At 42.2% G+C, this 24,000-nt stretch overlaps 1 protein-coding gene across 8 annotated transcripts in view; it reads left to right on the forward strand.

Annotated features, from left to right (window-relative positions):
- Positions 1–24,000, forward strand: part of LOC119475759 (rap1 GTPase-activating protein 2-like) — a 59,925-nt gene that overhangs the window by 13,175 nt on the left and 22,750 nt on the right. For 4 of the 8 annotated variants that reach the window (XR_005203860.1, XR_005203861.1, XM_037748762.1 and 1 more), the window contains exons 5-8: positions 18,653–18,737; positions 19,804–19,839; positions 21,810–21,857; positions 23,141–23,173. Coding sequence is in view for 6 of the 8 variants with exons in the window: in XM_037748762.1 (XP_037604690.1) it covers positions 18,653–18,737; positions 19,804–19,839; positions 21,810–21,857; positions 23,141–23,173 (202 nt within the window). In the remaining 2 variants the exon portion in view is untranslated. Of the gene's footprint in view, positions 1–2,031; positions 2,190–17,474; positions 17,613–18,652; positions 18,738–19,803; positions 19,840–21,809; positions 21,858–23,140; positions 23,174–24,000 lie in introns of those variants that run through there. The other 4 variants (XM_037748764.1, XM_037748766.1, XM_037748765.1 and 1 more) reach the window with 4 other exon arrangements.

Below are 24,000 nucleotides of genomic sequence, written 5' to 3' on the forward strand. Positions count from 1 at the left end.
CACACACACACACGTCTATAAATATATTTATATAGCGAGTACACACATGTGACTGACATGCCTGCAGGAAGGTGACCCGTCAATCTGACAGAATATTCTGCTTTTTCCTTCCAGCAGTTTTTCTTCTGATTCACACTTTATCATCTGTCCATCAGAACTCCACTAATCTCCTGTGAAGATCCAAACCAACCCTGTGTTTTAGTCCGCCACTTAATACTGTCTGACTTCCTGTCTGTGGTCCATTGGTTCCTACTGAAGATGTTAAAAACACACATATATATAGTTTCATCTCCTAAAGCAGCTGCTGCTCACTGTACTGTAGTTGTTATCAAACCAACAGGAGGATATAGGGCTTTTCTGTTGGGGACTATTTTTAGCGGCGGATTAATCCACATGTGATACTCTAGTGAGTTTTAGTGGCGGCATTTTCTTACAAATGTTCAGCAACAGGTGTCAATTTCTGCTTGTTACATACATACAGTCTTTTCAAAATAAACTTCCGTCTTCACAGGAAACTACGTAGTTATGTTTTGGAAAAGATCGCGGAAATGACGTCACTTAAGTATTGAACTTATGTGACACCATCTTGGTCTTTGGTCGTCACCATCTTGGTCTTTAGTCGTCACCATCTTGGTCTTTGGCCATCACCATCTTGGTCTTTGGCCGTCACCATCTTGGTCTTTGGCCGTCACCGTCTTGGTCTTTGGCCGTCACCGTCTTGGTCTTTGGCCGTCACCGTCTTGGTCTTTGGCCGTCACCGTCTTGGTCTTTGGCCTTCACCGTCTTGGTCTTTGGTCGTCTCCATCTTGGTCTTTGGTCGTCACCATCTTGGTCTTTGGCCGTCACCATCTTGGTTTTTTGACTGCCACCATCTTGGTCTTTGGCCGTCACCATCTTGGTCTTTGGTCATCACCATCTTGGTCTTTGGCCTTCACCATCTTGGTCTTTGTCCGTCAACATCTTGGTCTTTGGCCGTCACCATCTTGGTTTTTTGACTGCCACCATCTTGGTCTTTGGCCGTCACCATCTTGGTCTTTGGCCTTCACCATCTTGGTCTTTGGCCTTCACCATCTTGGTCTTTGTCCGTCACCATCTTGGTCTTTGGCCGTCACCATCTTGGTTTTTTGACTGCAACCATCTTGGTCTTTGGCCGTCACCATCTTGGTCTTTGGCCGTCACCATCTTGGTTTTTGACCGTCACCATCTTGGTCTTTGGTCGTCACCATCTTGGTCTTTGGTCGTCACCATCTTGGTCTTTGCAACCAGAAGTGACATGGAGAGCGTGGAGCTAAGTACAACCAAACACTGAATACACAGACATTTTTAGGCGACAAAAAATGTTATAATTAACTTTGATGAAGTGAAAACACTGTGAAAGGGTTAAAGTTCTAAGACTAAAAAACGGACAACTCCCAGACCGGACAAAGCCGTGGTAGCGACCTGTCAATCACAAGGTAGCCCCGCCCTAAAGCTTCCTCTGCTTTATGGTCTATCTGACTCTAAATGGGACCATCATTTACTAAATGAACATCATGCTGTATTGAAGAAGACTTGAAACTAGCGATTGAGACCATAAACTCATGTTTACAATGTTTACTGAAGCTCATTTTCTCATAGACTTCTATAGAACCAGAAGAGTCGCCCCCTGCTGGCTGGTAGAGAGAATGCAGGTTCAAGGTACTTCTGCATTTTGGCTTCACTTTTCAGAACTTGACCCTTCACATTGTCGCTTTATAACAACGTCACCTGACAACGTCCTCGTTACTCATGATGGACAAGAGAGACAAGTGGACTATGTGACTGACGCTATCATTATCTGTAGGCGGAGGACAGTCTGCTAGTTTATATTTGTTCCTTCTGTTGGTAGAAGCTTCTCTCTCTGCTCTGGTTTTCCTTTTTTGTCATCTTTCTCTCTCCTCTCAGTATTCCTGTTTTCCTCTCTCTCTCTCTCTCTCTCTCTCTCTCTCTCTCTCTCTCTCTCTCTCTAAGCGACTAAGGCGCTATAATCCTGATGGTCGCTGACGTTATGAGAGAGAGAGGGACATAAAGAGAGAGAGAGAGAGAGAGAGAGAGAGAGAGAGAGAGAGGAGAGAGAGGAGAGAGAGGAGAGAGAGAGGAGAGCTGGTGTATTAGATTTGAGAGAGATGCTCAGTAACCGACGGCAACGCAACAATGCCTCACGACCACTGGTGAGTCTGGCATTTCCCCTCATCCTCCATCTGTGTCCATCTGTGTGTCCGTGTGTTGTTTTATTGCAGTGAAGTAGTTTTGAATGCGTTAATGATGTAATCGTCAGGTTGTGTATCTAACTAATGTTTATGTGTGTAATACGCTGATGTGTCGGTGTGAACTCTGACGGTACTTTTACCCTGAAAACGTGAAGAACGATGTGACTCTCTCTCTCAGGCTGTGAATGAAACATCTGCACAGCAACATCACAACATCTGGAAGGTCAATTAGGAGGAAAATTCAAGAGTCCCATTAACTTGTTTTAATTAATGAAGGACGAAAGAAACCAAAACACATTTTAACTTAGATAGATAGATAGATAGATTTTTTTTTTTTTTTTACGATTTTGAAATAGATGTTTTAATACCAGAATGGATATATCTGCTTCATTTGAGTCTATGTGGAGGTAGAAGGAAGGTTGTGGTAGTCTGAGTAACGTGACGTCATATCCGTTCCGTATCCGTCAACCAGAACAAACCTCAGAGAGTCTAAACCGTTGGAGGGTCAGCGTGGATACGAGCTGCACCCTCACATGTTAAATCCAGCGTGGTAAACACTACACATCCAGTAAAGGATGGAAACACTTTGGGTTTCACACATTGACAGGAAAAGCAGAGCTAGACAGAGCAGAGTTAAAGCTGCATGCTAACTCTGTCACGGACAGGAAGCGTTATCGTATCTGAAAAATGTCTGAAAAAAAGTCGAAAGATGTCCAACAAATTTCCAAAGAAAGTTAAAAAAAAAAAAAAAAGAAAGTCCGACAAATGTCTGAAAAAATTTCCAAAATATTTTACAAAAAAAGACAGTCCGAAAAATTACAGAAAAATATCCAACAAATGACCAAAAAAAGTTTTTAAAAAAATGTACGAAAAATGTCCAAAGAAAAGTAAAAAGAAAGTCCAGAAAATATCTGAAAGATGTCCGATGTTGAGCCCTGCATGATGCAGATTTTTTATAACCTACAACTATCAGAATAATGTGCTAATAATAAATAAAAGTGGTAAACACTACACATCCAGTAAAGGATGGAAACACTTTGGGTTTCACACATTGACAGGAAAAGCAGAGCTAGACAGAGCAGAGCTAAAGCTGCATGCTAACTCCGTCACGGACAGGTAACATTATGGTATGGCGGTAACGTGGCTGTGGCGCTCTCGTCTCTGTGGTCAAATGGGCCGACGCTACGACTGTAGAGCACCCAGATACTGACATTTATGTTCTCTGCATTGAAACGGCCCCGATGGAGCTGACCATGGATGGATAAAGAGAACGGAGCTGACGGGAGAGCTAGAGACCACCTTGGAGAAGTTAGAGGAAGTAGACACGTGGGACTACGTCTGCTTTTCAAAATAAGGTGTTAACAAAGGGAACTGTATATACTAAATACATCTATAGAAATCAGATTGATGCATTATATTCACCAGAAGTATAAAACATTATAAATTAAAAAGAAAACACCACTAATTTGTGTTTTCTGGGTTGCTGGATAATAAATAATTGCTGACAATGATCCTGATATATTTGACTTCAGGACATCTCTGACTACATACATGCTGGAAATCAAACATGTTTACTGGATTCATTTAGAGATTTTCCAAAGTAAAAGTATCTAGAAGTGAATGATTCAACTTTTCCCTTCATGGTCTAGTTTTAAAAAAGTTAATAAAAATCACAATACATAGCAAATCTGCACCCGAGTATCGTGATAGTATTGAATTGGGAGATCGTCTACTACCCAGTCCTACTAGGTAGATAGATAGGTAGGTAGATAGATAGATAGATAGGTAGATAGATAGATAGATAGATAGATGGATCCAAACTCCTGTTAAAATCCTTTAAAAAATGACACATTTCTGCACAAACTCTCTGATAAAAGCTCCACACATTAGTCAGATCACATTTCCCCGAACTGCATTAAGCCTGGTGTGTGTGTGTGTGTGTGTGTGTGTGTGTATAGTGTACATTGTGTGTATTGTGTGTGTGCAGCTAAAGGGCAGACGGTCCGTCTGTCTAGAAACAGAAGCCAGCAGCGTCTCTTCTCTCTCCTGCTGCTGCTGCTGCTGTTGTTTATGATCTTGTTGTTGTCGCTTTGTCTTTTTTTACGCCGTAGTTGACGGCAGCCTGTGACTCATTTACCCACCCAACGGATTTAATTAGCCTCCCCCCCAAAAAAAATAACCACAAATAAATAAATAATAAATGAATGTGTGGATGCAGCTGGAGGAGAAACAAGGATTCCTAAAAAGTCATGAAACACAGATTTATTCATGTTTTATGTAGAGCAGCAGAAGCCTGGAGGAGGAGCGTGTGTGGTGGAATGTGACGTAGAACATTTACTCAAGTATTTCGGTACAAAGTTAAGGTACTTGTACTTAGTGTTTTCTTTTCATGCCACTTTCTACTTCACTTTATTATCTGACAGCTTTAGTTTGGGGCTGTCAAAGATAACGCAATAATGTGATAATGATCATTTTAACGCCACTAATGTCTTTAACGCATTAACACAACTTGTGATTTTTAGGTTGTAGCGGCTCAGTTTTAAAGCTAGAGTGAAGATATCATATGAAACTATAAAACCTGATGAATCCATCGGTACCAACCATGTCATACTAGCTGGTCATGAAGGAGGTTAAATAACGCTCCAAACTAACGCCAAATTTTGGCGAGGAAAAACTGGCATGGCCATTTTTCAAAGGGGTCCCTTGACCTCTGACCTCCAGATCAGTGAATGTGTGAGGGTGTTTGTCCGAAAAAATGTCTGAAAAATGTCCGAAAAAAAGTCCCCAAAATATCTGCAACAATAAAAGCCCTAGACATTTAATATCTGCAGACCAGTATTTCACATTTTCACGTTATTTATTCGTCACGCCCCCTCCCCGGCATATAAAGACCTTTAGTCTGGTTGTTTTCATCACATCTCCGTGAAAAAAAGTCCCCAAAATATCTGAAAAAAAGTCTGAAAAATGTGCGAAAAATGTTTAAAAGAAATGTCCAAAAAAATGTGCGAAAATTGTCCAAAAAAATTTACCAAAAAAGTCCGGAAAATGTCCGAAAGAAAGGCAGAAGAAAAATCCAATACTGGTATCATATGAAACTATAAAACCTGATGAATCCATCAGAACCAAGATGGCAAACTTTATTACTCCTTTCAAAGGCGGCGCAGACCAGACCCACTCCTTCTGTTCTTACCTTTCACAATAAAAGCCCTAGACATGTAATATTTGCAAACCAGTATTTCACATTTTCGGGTTATTTATTCGTCACGCCTCCCGGAGTATAAAGACCTTTAGTCTGGTTGTTTTCATCACATCACGGTGTTCAGTCTTGACTTTGGGAACAACAGATCTCAACTCAAGGGTCTCTTACTTCTTCTCTTTGAGAGCCTTTGACCAAAGAGTTGAGATCTGCTGTTTCTAAGGTCAAGAGTGAGCTGTCAAACTCTCAGAGAATTAAGCCTTTTGGTATTGCTGTGACACATTTAAGTGTTGTTTCGCTGCCATAAGGCTCCACTGCAGGTCTACCAGAGGCTTTGTCTCTTTGGATATGTGGTCGCTCAGCTGTCATAGAGGAACACAGTCCCTCGGACAATTGAAATTCCTCCAAAACTCTGATAGTTGTTGGCTTTTCTTCTGTCTGCATGGTCAGCTGTTGTTGTATAAAAGCTCCACGGATGTGTCCCTGCTCCGAGGCAGAGGACCCGGCCTGAGACAATGATTTTGTTGGTGATTTTTGTGGACAGAGTCCTGAGGTGCAGCCGGGGGGGTGGAGGGCGTCCGGTGACGTGGTTCTGGTGGCTCCGTCAGACTGTGACCCCCACCGGACCCTGGGACAGTTCAGTGTTAAGAGGTGGGGAGTTTTCAAACGTAGCGCTTGTTGGATCTGAAACCCCTCTCACCGTTCTGACGTCGGAGCTGGTGTAGCCGTGGTGATATTTCTGAAACCAACAACTCATCAATCACGTCTACTAGCGATGCACCGATACCACTTTATTTCAGACTGAGTACAAGTACTTCCATTTGGGTACTCGCCAATACAGAGTACCGATACGAGTACTTCTCTGTGCCTAAAGACCCTCGTTAACAGCCAGCTGGAGGGTGTGGGCGACACACGGCAGGCTGGGGAGTCCCTCATACGAGGCGGTGCGCCGCCACTGGCTCTAGGTCGGCTTGGAAAGGCTCGGGGCGAAGGTGCTTCCCAGGGCCGTGGACAAAGCGTCACAAAGCAACTGTCCTCAGTGCGCCCCAACCGCAACGTGCCCCCAGCGCGGAAACTACATTTTACAAGATTACGATTTGAACACATCATGATAACGTTAGAATTTACCTTCGCCCAATACTCATTTTTACTGGATAGAGCCTGAACGCATTGTAATGTAAATCGATGAGGATCGAAGGTAACTTCAGGTTTTAGTCACTAGGGGCTGTCACCACTATCGGTCGATAGGTGAAGTTATGGACTTTTGTTGACTGAAGATGGATATAAGCTGTATTCAGGCCCACTTTGGGGAGTTTTTCCTTTTCCGAATCGAGGGTGTCGCATACTGTACAGGTTGTAAAGCCCCTTGAGGCAAATTTGTGATATTGAGCTATATAAATAAACAACATATCCTCATACAACGGTTTATATGATATCTTATGAAAAAGTTATTCCTCATTTTTCATGCGTTTTCCTACGAATGTCCAGTGTCCATTTCTACTCGTTATATGCATACAGTCTTTTCAAAATAAACTTCCGTCTTCACAGGAAACAACTTGGTTAGGTTTAGGCAACAAAACTGCTTAGTTAGGTTTAGGAAAACATCCCGGTTTGGGTTAAAGTAACTCTGGGTTAAAGTAACTCCGGAAGTGACAAATAAATCAACGTTGACTTCTGGTTTCACACGACGGGACATGAACAGCGGTCTCCTGGTGGAAGTCTGGTGAATTTAGACCAACCCATCTTTAAAGAAAAGTCTTTAAAAACAGTTCTCTCTAAACCTGCATGCTTTTATATAATCCTTTTATATAATATAATTATATAATGAGATTATTATAATTCACTGTTTTCAGTGTTTAAGCTGCTCGGCTTTGCAAATACTAGAAGACAAGACGGATTGTTATCCAACCTCAGTTTGAGCAGCAGGTTTTCAGTCCCAACAGCCAAACCAAAACTGTGAGTTTCCGCTCTGTGCAGCACGTTTAAAGTCTCAGCAAGCTGCTTTTATATTTAAAGGGACAAACCATGAACCCCCCCAACGTTATTATCCTCGATGAGCAGGTTTTAGCTGATAAAGTGAACAGTCAGCAGAAGGTTTGGTGTCCTGCTGGAGTCACTTCGTGGTGGAGGAACTGAACTTGGGGGTTAAATTGAAATGTTAATGAACATCTTTGATGTTCCCTCGGAGCCCAGCGGGTTCTCCTGGTTGGGAATAAAATGCACAAATACATTTTTCATGACTTTACATGCTGGAAGAGCACCAGGAACTCTCCCAACCGACTTCCAACCGACTACAGATGAAACTGTAGAAACATCCTACCGTATCTCTTTGTTCATTTATAGGCTGTAAATGCTTTGTAACTCACTACGATGTACTCATATCCAGCTTATCAATACTTGATTACTTGAATACTTAAGTCAAGGTTCACTTACTAGCTTTTAAAAAACCAAGAGAGCCACAGATATTACTGATATTTAGTAGAGCTGGGCTAAAAATAATATCGCAATATTTTTAGGCAATATCGCGATACACGATATATATCGCGATATTTTCAAATATCCTCTAAGCACTTCATAAATGCTCAATTTAACCCTTTGATGCATACCATCACACCAATATGATGATTCTTGTAGTCCCTGTAGCACACTGTATGTCTGCTTTAAAACCTTCTTGTTTATATTCATTAGTGGTTTCTGTTGGAACTATTTTAATCTTGCATGCAAAAAGAGAGAAATCACAAGTTAAATTTAACAAAACAGTATTCACTTTAACCAAATAGTTATCTGGCAATACATGCTTTATACATTTTGATAAATACATAACACACACATACCGTTTTTAAATGGCATGTAATAAGTGTAAATTAACTTATTTGGTTCTGTTAGCTGGACGTTCAGATCGGTAGATGTGGAGAAGTGGGTCACCTCTGTGAGCTGGTTGGCCAACTTTTCTCTCACTGAGATGAAGAACTCCGGTAGAGCTTTCTCCGCAAAAACATTTGCGACCAGGCAGTTCATATTTTGGATCAAGTGTCTTAAAGGGACTGTTTGTAACTTTCAGAAATGTCATGTTAACAGCTTCACCTGAGGCCGTTAAGTCAACTAAAGTCAGCGTTGTGTTTGCGCTTGTGCTCGCTCTACATAGACATGAAGGAGCATCACTCAACACAGTGAGGAGACACACGTCAGCTAAAAGCACAACATCACTCTATATTTCAGCTGCTTGGCAGTAATGTTAGCTGACCAGACGAAGGTCTCTCCATGAATCAATGCTGATCCTAGTGTTGGCTTTTCCCGCCTCAGCTCCCGACCGCGGCCGGAGGGAACGGGGGAGACGCCGGAGTTTTGGTCGGAGACGATAACGTTTCTCTCTGCGGAGCCCCGTCACTTCACAAGACACGGGAAACCTCTGTTGGTCTGGAGGAGCTGCAGCAGTTATTTCTGCACAAACGTCCACTGAACATTCACTAGATATTCTCAGAGCTAAACTAACTCTTCTGCAGTGTGGAGTGAGCAGCATGCACGTGAGAGGTGGAGAGAGAGAGAGAGAAGGAGCGCGGTGTGTGAGTGAAGGCAGGCAGAGGAGCAGAGGCTCCGGCCAAACGCAAGCGTGCATGTGTCCCGACCCGGCACATTTATACGCTTAAAAAGTTACAAACAGTCCCTTTAATGAGTCTTTTCGGGCTTTTCAACTACGTTAACCGGCGTTGTGATGTAGTCGTTTACAGCGGCCGTGATTTCTTTGCATTTTGCACTTTTCTTGTCATATGGGATTGCTTAGGAAAGCGAGGAAGCCAGAGTCATTCTGGTTCTGGGCTGGTTCTGGTTGCTTTGGTCGTGTTCTCGCTACCGTACTCACTTTGCCGCTTCAGTTCTCCCACTTTCTCCGGGCTCCTTCTCTCTCCGCTGCTTCCCTCCATAAACACAAACACGCCGGCGGAGTCTGTGACGTGTGATGTGTGTGTCTGAGAGGAAGCCGGAGGGAGAGAAGGAAATGCCAAAGCGAGTCTCATGGCGGCGCGGTGGCTTAAAAACATACATGACAGTTTGTAGTCGATGTTCGCGATATAGTCATTTTATACACCGCGCGTGGGACAACATCATACATCGACTATATTGGATGTATCGCCCCGCCCTAGCTGAGCATCCTTTACAACAATTGTGATGCCAGTATTAATACCTTAAAGTGATACCAGTAGAGCGAGCATAAGCGCGAGCAACAGGACGCTGACTTTCGTTGACTTAACGGCCACCAGGTGTCGCTGTTAACAAGACATTCCTGATTCTTACAAACAGTCCCTTTAAAGAATAAATGAAAAGGAGAACCTCCACAGTGACGATCTGCTGAGTGTTTGATGGTTGTCAGTACGGCTGTCTCCTCTGATCGGTGGTTTTGGTTTCAGTCCACTAACATTTCTTTAGTCCATTTGTTATTTTTTGCTTTTTATGTTATTTTTTTCAAACTGAACTTGTTGTTTTGTGATGAAAGACTCCGGAGGCGTGTTGCTGCATTGTGAAAACGACCTGCAGGAGTATTTGACATCAGTGTATCATGTTAATGTGTGTGTGTGTGTGTGTGTGTGTGTGTGTGTGATGATGATGTGATCGGCTGTGACACGCAGCTGTCCGCGGAGATAACGAACCAGCTGAGAGTCGAGTTAAAAGTGAAACTGGTTTTATTTTAAAACTGAAGCTCAGGAGGTTTATATAACACACACACACACACACACACACACACACACCTGCACTCACAAAAACACACACATATATAGTTTAATATTTAAACTCAGACTATAAATTCTAAAAGTGACAACATTTCTAAGTGGACTTCTGTACGGTCACGTTACATCACAGTAGAGGCAGGTCGGACACACACACACACACAAACACACACACACACACACACACACACACACACACAAACACACACACACAGAGCTCGGTACAGACTGACCTTTTCTCTCTCAGCAGGTTTCGTGTCTCTCTTGTTGTCGTCTCTTATTGACCTTTTTCCTCGGTCCTGGACTCTAAACGCTCCCTCAGGACTCAGACTCAGGTCCGATGTGTTTCTGCTAGATTTAATGTCTTCAGATCGATGCTGAAGAAGACAAGATGATTCATTAATAGTCCTAATTAGGGGCGGGGAAAAATTTGATTCAGCTATGTATTGTGACTTTTTTGTTGTTGTTGTGGTAGTCTGAGTAACGTGACGTCATATCCGTTCCGTATCCGTCAACCAAAACAAACCTCAGAGAGTGTAAAACGTTGGATACGACCTGCACCCTCCCATGTTAAATCCAGCGTGGTAAACACTACACATCCAGTAAAGGATGGAAACACTTTGGGTTTCACACATTGACAGGAAAAGCAGAGCTAGACAGAGCAGAGCTAAAGCTGCATGCTAACGTCTAAAAAAGGACAAAATATGTCCGAAAATAAGTCAGAACAAAGGCTGAAAAAAATCAGAAAAAAAGCCAGGATATGTCTGAAAATAATTTAAAGAAGGGGTCCGAAAATATTCCAAAGTATGTCTGAAATATGGCTCAAAATTTGTCCGAAAAAAAGTCGAAAAAAGGTCTGAAAAAAAAAAAAAAAAGGCTGAAATATGTCCGAAAAAAGGCAGAAAAATGCCAAAGTATTTACGAAATATGGCCCAAAAAATGTCCCAAAAAGGCCAAAGTATGTCAGAAAAGAGTCCGAAATATGTTCAAACAAAAGTCCGAAATATGTCAGAAAAAAGGCTGATATATGTCTTAATAAAAGTTTGAAAAATGTCTGAAATATTTCCGAAAAGAAAGGCTGAAATATGTCCGCAAAAATCCAGAAAAAATGGAAACGTTATCGTATGGCGGACCACGTCACTCTTGTCTTCGTGGTCAAATGGGCCGACGCTACGACTGTAGAGCACCCAGATACTGACATTTGTGTTCTCAGCATTGAAACGGCCCCGATGGAGCTGACCATGGATGGATAAAGAGAACGGAGCTGATGGGAGAGCTAGAGACCACCTTGGAGAAGTTAGAGGAAGTAGATATGTGGGATTACGTCCGCTTTTCAAAATAAAGTGTTAACAAAGGGAACTGTATATACTAAATACATCTATGGAAATAAGATTGATGGATTATATTCACCAGAAGTATAAAACATTACATGTCCCTTATTAATTAAAAAGAAAATACCACTGATCTGAGAGGGAAACGTCTTTATTCTTTATATTTCTGGGTTGCTGGATAATAAATCATTTCTGATAATGATCCTGATATATTTGACTTCAGGACATCTCTGACTGCACACATGCTGAAAATCAAACATTTTTACTGGATTTTAGAGATTTTCCAAAGTAAAAGTCTCTAGAAGTGTATGATTCAACTTTCCCCTTCATGGTCTAGAGATAAAAAAGTAAACAACAATCACAATTAAAGCTGCAAGCAGCGATGATCGGGCCCTCGCCCACGCGCGCACGTCGGGGGAACGCGCACGTCGGGGCACGTACATGTCTTCAGGGCAAGACTCTTATAAAACATGTCAAATTTGGGGAAGATTGGACAATGTATAGCCAATTTACAACAGCTTCCTGTTTCCTGTAGGGGGCGCTATGACTATCATGCATAATACCACATATATGTCTTCAGGCCTGGTCCATTATCCAGCTTGTGAAGTTTGGAGCAGATTGGACTATGTAAAGTCAAGTAACAACAGCCTCCTGTTTTTTGGCGAAGAAGCTTTTTCGCCGCCACGCCACGGCAACATGGTTCGATAACTTTTTGATCTTTTGATAACTTTTCATCCCAAAGGTCTTAAGATACTACTGACCAAATTTGAGGTAGATGTCATTAATTTCTGAGGCAGAGTACATCAATGTGTAAAACATGATATTTCCTGTTACCACTAGGTGGCGCTATGACTGTGAGTCAAAATTTGCATATGGATGTTGTCAGACATGGACCTTTATCAGGCATGAGAAATTTGGAGCATATAGGTTAATGTACGACAAAGTTACAACAACTTCCTGTTTCTTGGCGAAGAAGCTTTTTCGCCGCCACGCCACGGCAACATGGTTCGATAACTTTTTGATCTTTTGATAAGTTTTCATCCCAAAGGTCTTAAGATACTACTGAGCAAGTTTCAGGTAGATGTGATTAATTTCTGAGGCAGAGTACATCAACGTGTAAAACATGATATTTCCTGTTACCACTAGGTGGCGCTATGACTGTGAGTCAAAATTTGCATATGGATGTTGTCAGACATGGACCTTTATCAGGCATGAGAAATTTGGAGCATATACGTTAATGTACGACAAAGTTACAACAACTTCCTGTTTCTAGGCGAAAGGCGCTTTTTCGCCGCCACGCCACGGCAACATAGTTCGATAACTTTTTGATCTTTGAGTAACTTTTCATCCCAAAGGTCTTAAGATACTACTGACCAAATTTTAAGTTGATCGGGTTAAATCTCTAGGAGGAGTTCGTTAAAGTACAGCGCCTGGATATGGTAAAAAAAACGCCATAAAATCCAATATGGCCGACTTCCGGTTGGGTTTACGGTATACCTCCAAGAGGGTTTTATTTACGTCTCGTCATGGTACATATACCTACCAAATTTCGTAAATTTAGGGGAAACGTGTCGTCGGGGCTACTCAATAGGGGGCGCTAGCGAGCCAATTTACCACACCCGAGCACGAAACCCATATCAGATATTTATTTCACGTACGTTTTATCTTGCATGAGAAATTTGGAGCAGATTGGTTACTATACGCCAAAGTTACAACAACTTCCTGTTTTTTTGGCGATGAAGCTTTTTCGCCGCCACGCCACGGCAACATGGTTCGATAACTTTTTGATCTTTTGATAAGTTTTCTTCCCAAAGGTCTTAAGATACTACTGACCAAGTTTCAGGTAGATGTGATTAATTTCTGAGGCAGAGTACATCAATGTGTAAAACATGATATTTCCTGTTACCACTAGGTGGCGCTATGACTGTGAGTCAAAATTTGCATATGGATGTCGTCAGACAGGGACCTTTATCAGGCATGAGAAATTTGGAGCATATAGGTTAATGTACGACAAAGTTACAACAACTTCCTGTTTCTTGGCGAAAGGCGCTTTTTCGCCGCCACGCCACGGCAACATAGTTCGATAACTTTTTGATCTTTGAGTAACTTTTCATCCCAAAGGTCTTAAGATACTACTGACCAAATTTGAAGTTGATCGGGTTAAATCTCTAGGAGGAGTTCGTTAAAGTACAGCGCCTGGATATGGTAAAAAAAACGCCATAAAATCCAATATGGCCGACTTCCGGTTGGGTTTACGGTATACCTCCAAGAGGGTTTTATTTACGTCTCATCATGGTACATATACCTACCAAATTTCGTAAATTTAGGAGAAACGTGTCGTCGGGGCTACTCAATAGGGGGCGCTAGCGAGCCAATTTGCCACACCCGAGCACGAAACCCATATCAGATATTCATTTCACGCACGTCTGACACGTGTGCAAAATTTCAAAAAAAGTTCATTATCCCAAGCACCTCGTTTTCACGCTCAAAGACATAATAGAATAATAATAATAAGAATAATTAAAGCTGCAAGCAGCGATGAACGGGCCCTCGCCCCTTGCGCGTCGAGGATGCTGGCGGGACGCCGACCGACGCGGCCGGGCACCGTGAAGCCGAAACTCTGACGAGCGCCACGACGCCTGCCGCAAGGCTCTACGACAGGCACTCTCTGCTGAGCGATATAACACCTCCCACAAGACTCTACGACAAACGGATCACGAGTTATGAAAGGGGGCGTGGCTAATGTGTAGGGGGCGGGCATAACTTTCACCAATGAAACAGGCACTCTCTGCTGAGTGATATGACACCCCCCACAAGACTCTACTACAAACGGATCATGAGTTATGAAAGGGGGCGGGGCTAATGTGTAGGGGGCGGGGCTAACCATCCCCAATGAAACAGGCACTCTCTGCTGAGTGATATGACACCTCCCGCAAGACTCTACTATAAACGGTTCATGAGATATGAAAGGGGGCGGGGCTAACGTCTTGGGGCGGGGCTATGAGTATAATTTTTCATATACATGTCATCAGTACTGGACCACCATCATACCTGAGAGATTTGGGGCAGATCGGACTATGTACAGTTGAGTTACAATAACTGCCTGTTTCATGGCGAATGGCTCAAAATGGACGCCACGCCACGTTCCGCTCGTTAAGTGAAAACTCACGATTTTAATAACTTTTCATCTTCAAGGTCTTAAGATGGTCCTGACCAAATTTCAAATCGATCTGATTAAATCTGTAGGAGGAGTTCGTTAAAGTACGCGGCCTATAAAATGCTAAAAGTGACATGAAATCCAATATGGCCGACTTCCGGGTGGGCGGAGCTAATGAAACCCAATGAGGAATATGTTTCAAATGATGAGTGGGATATGCATACCAAATTTCATGATTATCGGATCAACTTTGACAAAGTTAAAATTTCAACGCGTTAGGGGGCGCTATAGAGCCGGCTAAACACACTGAGCCTAATGGCTATATATTTAAATAAAGTTCACAGGTGTCTATCATCTTGCCAAATTTCATGAGTTTTCGAGTACCTAAAGGTATGTTCAAAATCTGAAAGACATAAGGGGGCGCTAGAGAGCCAACATGCCACGCCCAAGCAAAATTTCACCACTAAAATTAAGTAATTACTAGTTTGGATGTGTGTGTAAAGTTTCATAAATTTTTGTGCATCCTAAAGTCTTCAAATATGCGTTCGTAAATTCTAAAATCACGCAGGAAGTCCAACATGGCTGACTTCCTGTTTGCCGAAGAAATCTCAAAATCATTTAATCCAGGTATGAGGGCGTGAGCAATGACATACTTGAATTTCGTGAAGATCGAAGAAACTTTCTCTGAAAAACTGCGTACGTTAGGGGGCGCTATGGAGCCCTCTGGAGACACCCGAGCCCAGTCACTCCAGAACATTGAATTTCCCACCAGTTCTGACGCATACTCCACTTTTCGTGAGTTTTGGGGATGGCTAAGGTCGTCAAAAACGCGATCTCGCAGCGGAAAAAGAATAATAATAATAATCCCCAGAAAAACAATAGGTTCCTTGCACTTCGTGCCAGGACACCGTTGGGTCCTGGCACTTTCGTGCTCGGGCCCTAATAATAATCATTTGAAATACAATAGGTCCTCGGACCGACTTTGTCGGTGCTCGGGCCCTAATAAATCTGAATATCGAATCCCAATACTAAAAAATCACGATCCAATGTTGGTAATAGAGAACATTGTTATTGTTCTCCATCCTTCTCTCTCATCATCCCTCTACTTCTCTTGCTCCTCATCCTCACTCTTCCTCCTGTAGAGTCCGTTATGAATCCTAATTAATTTCACCAAACTGACATTTAAACTGAAAAAGAACTGGAACAGCCAGAGGGTCAGTGTGTGTGTGTGTGTGTGTGTGTGTGTGTGTGATGTTGCATAAAAACCTGTGAAGGAAAACAAGAGAAAGAGTGGAGCTCAGGAGGTGGTGGAGACCAAAACCGGAGCTAAAAGAGAGAGAATATTGGACACAAACACAAAGCCTCCTGATGAACCATCGTGTTGATGTGTAACTGCTGGATGTGAACGTTATTCAGTGTGTTCAACGGACTACAAGTGGATTAAATCCCCAAAAATGTCCTGTTGATGTTTGTTCGAGTCACCAAACATCCCTTGACCTTGTTGTCAAGGTCAAATGTGTGTTGTCAACATCATGTTCGAGTCAACAGATCTATTTCCGAGTCTTTAATGGTCATTTAAAAATTTTAGTCAACAAAATTCCAGTTGAGTCATGGTACGAGTCATCAGTGTTCCAGTCCAAAGTGTGAAATATCGAGTCGTTAATGTTCAAAGTATGATGATGTCAATATTCAAGTATTACTCATCAATGTTGAGGTCAATGTCAAATCATGAGTCACCAATATTCAAGTCCGAGCCACTGATATTCCAGTACGAGTCAGCGGTTTCTTGTCATTAGTGTTCCAGTCCAAAGTGTGAAATCTCGACTTGTTAATGTTCAGGGTCTAGATCAAAGTATAACTCGTCAATATTTAAGCATGAGTCATCAATATTCACGTCCAAGTCACCGATACTCCAGTACGAGTCAGCGGTTTCTAAATTTTACTATGATTAAATCGTTAGACTCGCTGTTGGTCAGGTCAACAAAATACAAATCAAGTCATTAATATTCAAGTCTAAATCAAAGTATGATTATATGTATAGTGTATATACCGTATATGTATATATATTCAATCACGAGTCAGCAGTATTCTGGTTCAGGTGAAATCCTGAGTCATCAATATTTAAGTCTGAGTTAAAAAGTTAAAACCATAAATCCACTGAAGGTCTGACGGCAGGCCGACGGCGCAGCGTGATTGGCTCCGGCTTCTTCTCCTCCACCGAAAGTTTAATCCAGTTCAACGTCTTATTCTTTTTTGGACACCTGGCGTAACCGTGGCAACTGCCTCCACCTCGCCTGAGGGCAGGAAGGTAATGAATGGTCTTCTGGCTGGATGGTGCAGCTGATTACTGTGTGTTACTGTGTGTTACTGTGAGTGTGTGTGTGTGTGTGTGTGTGTGTGTGTGTCGTCTCCTGACAGATTGAAGCTCTCAGACTCATCGCCTCTCTGTGACAAATATAATGATGATGTGTAGCGCTCAGATAAATGAGGACACACAGGACAGGAAGTGTATTTTATTTTGTATTTCATTATCTTGTGTGATAAAGGTCACCTGAGGCTGCTGAATATATAAATATCTATTTTTGTTATACTACTATGGTTGCTTCCTGGAACATCAATACTTTTAACTACTTTACTACATTTAGCTGATGACATACTTCAGTAAGGTTTTGAATGCAGGACCTTTTCTTGACATTTTGTTCTCAGGATTGTTCATCATTTCACTCAATTAGAGTCACTGAAAAGGAAAAACACTATCTGAGCTAGTGAGCTTTCTAACCGTCAGTTAAACTCATTTCCCACTGGACTAAAAACCCACTAATATCTGTCTTTTGTCTTCAGTGTGAAAGGTTACATCAGCATTCATTCCAAATGACTCTGCAGGAGTGACGGGTGTTTATCGGCTCCAGCTCCGATCGCCAGTGATGGAAACATGACACCCGGGTGGACACGCTGATTTTCGATGTGAAGTGCATTGAAGTGAATATACAGTATAATAAATAAAATCAACAGGGATTTGGACAATTATTATAATACATTAATGTACAAAACATACAATTGATATGCTCTCCTCAGAGCCACCAGACTCCAGGCAGACAACAGTCATTTTACCTCGCTGATCATTGAAACGCACTTCATTCAAACTCAACAGAGATAAAATAAAACAGACAAACCAACAAACAAACCAACAAACAAACCAACCAACAAACATAAACAAACCAACAAACTGACAAACAAACCAACAAACAAACCAACAAACCAACCAACATTCCGACAAACAAACAGACCAACAAACCAACAAACCAACAAACCAACAAACAAACAAACCAACAAACAAACCAACAAACCGACAAACAAACAGACCAACAAACCAACAAACCGACAAACAAACAAACCAACAAACCAACCAACATACCGACAAACAAACAGACGAACAAACCAACAAACAAACAAACCAACAAACAAACCAACATACCGACAAACAAACAGACCAACAAACCAACAAACCAACAAACAAACAAACCAACAAACAAACCAACAAACCGACAAACAAACAGACCAACAAACCAACGAACAAACAAACAAATAAATAAACCAACAAACAAACCACCCAACCATCAAACCAACAAACAAACAAACCATCCAACAAACCAACAAACAAACAAACAAATAAACAAACCAACAAACAAACCAACCAACCAACCAACAAACCAACAGACCAACAAACCAACAAACAAACAAACCATCAAACCATCAAACCAACAAACCAACGCCGGTGAAAACATAACCTAGGTAAAAAGAAGCAACCACCGTGTTTACTAACCCTGATCTATCTGGCGCGGTCGTGACATCGAATGTGACTCACCAGAAAAAAGCAGCAATGCTACTCGTCTATTGGAGATGGGAAACGAGTCTATCACCTATTTTTAGCTGTTTTTTTCCGTGTTTAAATGAACCTGCATATGATGAGGTGTGCTTTGACTAATTGTTGATTTGTTGTTGTTGTTTTCTATTTCCAGTAAACAGGAGCTCCTGACCATCTCCAATGTTCCTGTCGGAGACTGCCCCCCCTCTCCCCCCCGCACCGCACCCCCCACCATGAAGGTAACACACACACACACACAGTTTGGTCTATCTGGACTTATGAGGACCCGTATTACCAGCTGTGCATGGGGGGACTTTATTAGAGAACATTTAACTTGAAACATGATTATATTAGAGACCTTTCTTTCTAATAGAAGTCTTCATGTTTTCTGCTCCTGTTTTACAGTAATTTGCTTCCTCCATGTTTGTCTTGATAAATTCAGCATAATGTTCATTTCCATCAGTACAACAGAGTCATGTTACACCCACCTCTCTGCTCAAAACACCCTGTTCAACATCAACACTGTTCTCATTCACTGATTATTTACACTTGGTTCTACTTTGACTTTTGTTTTTTAATTGCTGTTAAGAAATCATCAACGATACTCAACCCCTTCAGATTAAAAGTCTTCCTGCAGCTCAAAGGTCAAGCTTACGCCGTCATTTACATCCACTAAAAGTGCTCAGTTTTGCCATGACAGGCTCTGATTGTTATTATAAGAGTCTGACATTATGGAAAGAGTCTGAAATCTGGAGAGGTGACGCGTTGCCTGGAAGACAACGGTGGAATAGTGGAATACATCCATGGTGGACACGCAAGTGTTTGTTGTGTTGGAGTACACAAAGCGTAGCTCAGTGTCATGACTGAATATTTAGATGATTTCCACAATGTGGATGAGGTCTTTGAAGTCGATTATTTGAGCCAGAGTATTCGGATATTCAGATTTCACAACGAGACTTCTCCTTGAGCGGGACTTGGACACGATAACAAACAGACCGGATCAAGAGAAAGGTAAGAAAAATGTTTTATTTCTCTGTAGAGTTCTTTCCATGATGTTGTCAGACACGTATAATAATAACAATCTGAGTCCGTCAGTGGCAAAAACAAGAACTATTAGTGAACGTAACGTTACATTGACGCTGCTCACTGCCCTCACAGCTGCCTTCTCCCTCCATACTGGACCAACTGCAGATATTGTTGTCCCCATTATTCACTTGGACACAAAAACATGGAAAAGAGGGTTGAAAATTACCAAAGTTAACAAACTGAGCGTTAACCCACGTCTTTCTCTCCGTTTGTCTCCAGACGGCTCATTTCTTTGACATGATGGACAAGATGGAGGTAAGACTTGAATCTGTGTTACATAAACCCCTCACAGTTTGCTGAAGTGTGTGTCCTCCCCGCTGTGAAAGCTGTAATAATCAGTGGGTGCGTGTGAATAAACAAAGGAACTAATAGATTATCTTTCCTCGCCACGCAGGCAACAAAAATGAATACATCTGAAGACGGGTTTGTTTCTGCTAAATTTAAAAGATTGGATTTATTCAATATTCATTTTTGCTTCAAGCTGAATTTAATGTAGTTTAGATGGATGGAGGTGAAACAGTGACAGCAATACTAAAGTATTCATGGGGTTCATATAAGACCTGAACGTCACTCAGCATTTCTTCCCCTCAGTAGTTTTGGGGTATTCTTGTAATCACACAGCTTTCCAAACCGGGGTTGTGTTTTTGACGGTATAGATGTTTGCTTCTAAATCATTTTGACACTTTTTGAATGTCTTAATTTTGGATGGATTATAAAAAAAATGTATATTCTAATTAACAGTAAAGCCGCATCCGAGTAGGCTGGCACCCGATTTGTTATCAGTCATTATAAGCCTCATAGATGTGGATCAGTAGGGGCCTGCTACACCTACTATGTTCAAAAGTGAAAGCAAACACATTCTAACATGTAAAACTGAATGAAACGTGACATTTTGAACACAAAAAAAGACAGCTTCTTTAGGTTTAGGCAACAAAAACAGGTAAAGGGACTGTTTGTAAGAACCATGAATGTGTTGTTAACAGCTTCACCTGTGTCCGTTAAGTCAACTAAAGTCAGCGTCCTGTTGCTGGCGCTTGTGCTCGCTCTACATAGACATGAAGGAGCATCGCTCAACACAGTGAGGAGACACACGTCAGCTAAAAGCACAATATCACTCTATATTTCAGCTGCTTGGCAGTAATGTTAGCTGACCAGACCAAGGTCTCTCCATGAATCAATGCTGATCCTAGTGTTGGCTTTTCCCGCCTCGGCCTCCCGACCGCGGCCGGAGGGAACGGGGGAGACGCCGGAGTTTTGGTCGGAGACGATAACGTTTCTCTCTGCGGAGCCCCGTCACTTCACAAGACACGGGAAACCTCTGTTGGTCTGGAGGAGCTGCAGCAGTTATTTCTGCACAAACGTCCACTGAACATTCACTAGATATTCTCAGAGCTAAACTAACTCTTCTGCAGTGTGGAGTGAGCAGCATGCACGTGAGAGGTGGAGAGAGAGAGAGAGAAGGAGCGTGGTGTGTGAGTGAAGGCAGGCAGAGGAGCAGAGGAGCAGAGTACAGCAGAGACTCCGGTCCTGGAGACCAAAGCTACGGTCTCCCCCGCGTCCTCCGACCGCGGCCAACACTGTTTAACAGCTTCACTAGATACAACCAAGAGGTTTTGGTGCTTCACTGGAGTTTGTGTTGGAGTCTGAGTCTGAACAGCGGAGACACACGCGAAACCATGAGACACCGACCGGCAATGATTTATACCTGGAACAAGTTACAAACAGAACCTTTAAGTTTAGGGAAAAACATGTGTAGCAGGCCCCTTTTGACCCACATCTATACATCTAGGAGGCTTATAATGACTGATAACAGTCTAATTAGAATCTAATTAGATAGAAGCGATAGGAAATCAGCACACTGTATCTTTTGTAAGCATTAAAGGATAAGTCTGGTGGTATTTTATATTTGACTTCACAGTGAATGTCTCTACTAACAAGTATCCTATTATCTCTTCTTCCTCTGAGCCATAAAGCGCCATTAAAAACACATTATTTAGACTCAATCCAACATTCACCGTCCTGCTGCCACTAATACTCACTAGAGCACCACATGTGGATCAATCCGCCGCTGAAAATAGTCCCCAACAAGTGCACCATCTCCTCCTGTCTGAGTGACGTTAGAAACTACATATCTGAGAGGTGTTTTTAATATTAAGATTCTTCGGTAGGAGCCGACGAGCTCAGACAGTTTTAATAGTGTCTTTCTCTTCCTGACGCCGGTGCAGCAGGTGCCAGAAGCTGCCGAGATGAAGACAATCCCTCCGAGACAGAAGGCACGTCGTCTGTCCATCTGTCTGTCCTCATATCCATCCGCTCACGCTTTCTATTGTTTTATCTCATTCATTCGTTCAAACAGAACTCAGCGTCTCTGTCTTTTCTTGAGTGTGTAGAGATTTGACAACTTCTAAATGGTTTAGGAAAAGATTGACTTCTTTAGGTTTTATGCTATAAAACTACTTAGTTAGGTTTAGGAAAAGGTCGACTTGGTTAGGTTTAGGAAACAAACTACTTAGTTAGGATTATGAAAAGATGTTGGTTTGGTAAAAAATACCTTCAGGAGTGTCATAACTTAACTACGGAAGTTACATGACAAATAAATCAACGTTGACTTCTGGTTTCACGCGGGACATGAACACAGGTCTCCTTGGCGACAGTCCGGTGTTCGCCGCTCATTTACGTGGATTAAATACAAATTGATTTCGTCCTGACCATCATGAAAAAAACTTGAAATTCTTGTCTAAGTACACGAGTCGATACCTTTCTTGTCTATTTCACAAACTGCTGTGCGACTGGGCCGTGTTTTTTTTTTATTGTGAGCATTTTAAAACAATAATTTTGTGTCTTTGGACTTCTTGAAATTAAATCTTGGACCTGGTTTAAGCGTCTTCATCCATTGTCTGCCTCTTATCCGAGGCCGGGTCTCGGTGGCAGCAGGCTAACCGGGGTAGTCCAGATGTCCCTCTCATCAACAGCGTGGTTCAGCTCCTTCTGGGGGATCCAGAGGCGTTCACAAACCAGCTGAGACGCCCCGCTTTGGTCTAGAAATCCTCCCTAAGTATGATCTAGATACCGTGTATTCTGCGTGCAATGGACCGGGACGGTTTGGAATGAACACACAAACAACTACAGCCCTGATAAAAACACCCAGCGTCTACCACGGCCCGGCCACCAGACGCTGGCTGGTGAGCTCCTCACCCTGGTCTGGCCTGGTCTGGCTCCAGGGGGAGGAATGCTGGTCTTTGTGTTTACGGTATCAGGGATCACCACCCGATCCACCACAGGAAGGTGGTGACTCTCAGACGGGTGGACTATAAACAGTTAATATATGTTTGTGTGTGTTCAGGTTACAAACACAAACATGTTTATGTCTCGTATACAACACGGTCGTCCCTCCGGGGACAAATAACTGATGATTGATCGTGTTTATTCAAACAACATCTGAACCATCTGTCATGTTCAACATCATCACTCATGCAGTTTATTCACCTGGATGTGTGTGTGTGTGTGTTCGTATATATTTAGTCATGTGTGTAACGACTCTGTGTTCCTCCTTCAGGACGACTACATCCCGTATCCGAGGATCGAGGAGGTGAGACGAACATCTGTTTCATAAACATCTTAACACTCTCAGGCTTCTGCATCTAAAACTCATGAACTGAACGTGATGAGTTTCATAGTAATAAAGGAGAGAAACCAGATCAGTGAGGAATGAAGGGGAGGCTGAGGTCACTATTAAAGAGACGCTGTTACCTTTAAGGAAACTAAAGCCTCTCGCTTCTTATTTACTTCAACTTGTATAACAGAAAGTAAAAAACAGTGAATGACAAATACGCAAAATTTGCATATTTTGTGGGACGCTGTGTGGTGAAAGCCTCTCAGCGTTGAGATCCTCCTCCTCTCTTCACTGACGTCCTGACGTTGTTGAATCAGAAATGGAGTGATGAATAAATCCTGAATGTGTCTGTGGTCACCCAGAGCTACGATAGTCCATCACATCTGTACAGAGAGCAGAAACCACAGACTGTCTCTGGTAGAAACAACGTCTCTAGATGACTTGACGTTGAGTGTTGATGGAGCAGCTGCATCGCCTGGCAGAGATCCATCCAGACTCCATTCAGAAAACCAGCATTTTAAAAGTTTTTTTCTTGTCGTCATGGTAACAGACCTGATGAAGCATGAATTCAGACTTTTTACAAATCAACATTATTATGTAGTTATTTCAGCATCATTTTGATCTGGTTATTGATATAAAAATTGGGCTGCAACATATCAACAAAATGTATTAATTGCAAATTAGAGCAATAAGAATAATAAATCGTGTTGAACGTGAAGAAACAAGACAAAGACAAAATGATTGACATCTCTCTTTGAAGACAAGAAGACAGATATCTTTCCAGATTCTTCCCAACCAACAAG

Source organism: Sebastes umbrosus, chromosome 17 (assembly GCF_015220745.1).
Source record: "Sebastes umbrosus isolate fSebUmb1 chromosome 17, fSebUmb1.pri, whole genome shotgun sequence".
In the NCBI taxonomy this organism is placed as follows: Eukaryota; Metazoa; Chordata; class Actinopteri; order Perciformes; family Sebastidae; genus Sebastes; species Sebastes umbrosus.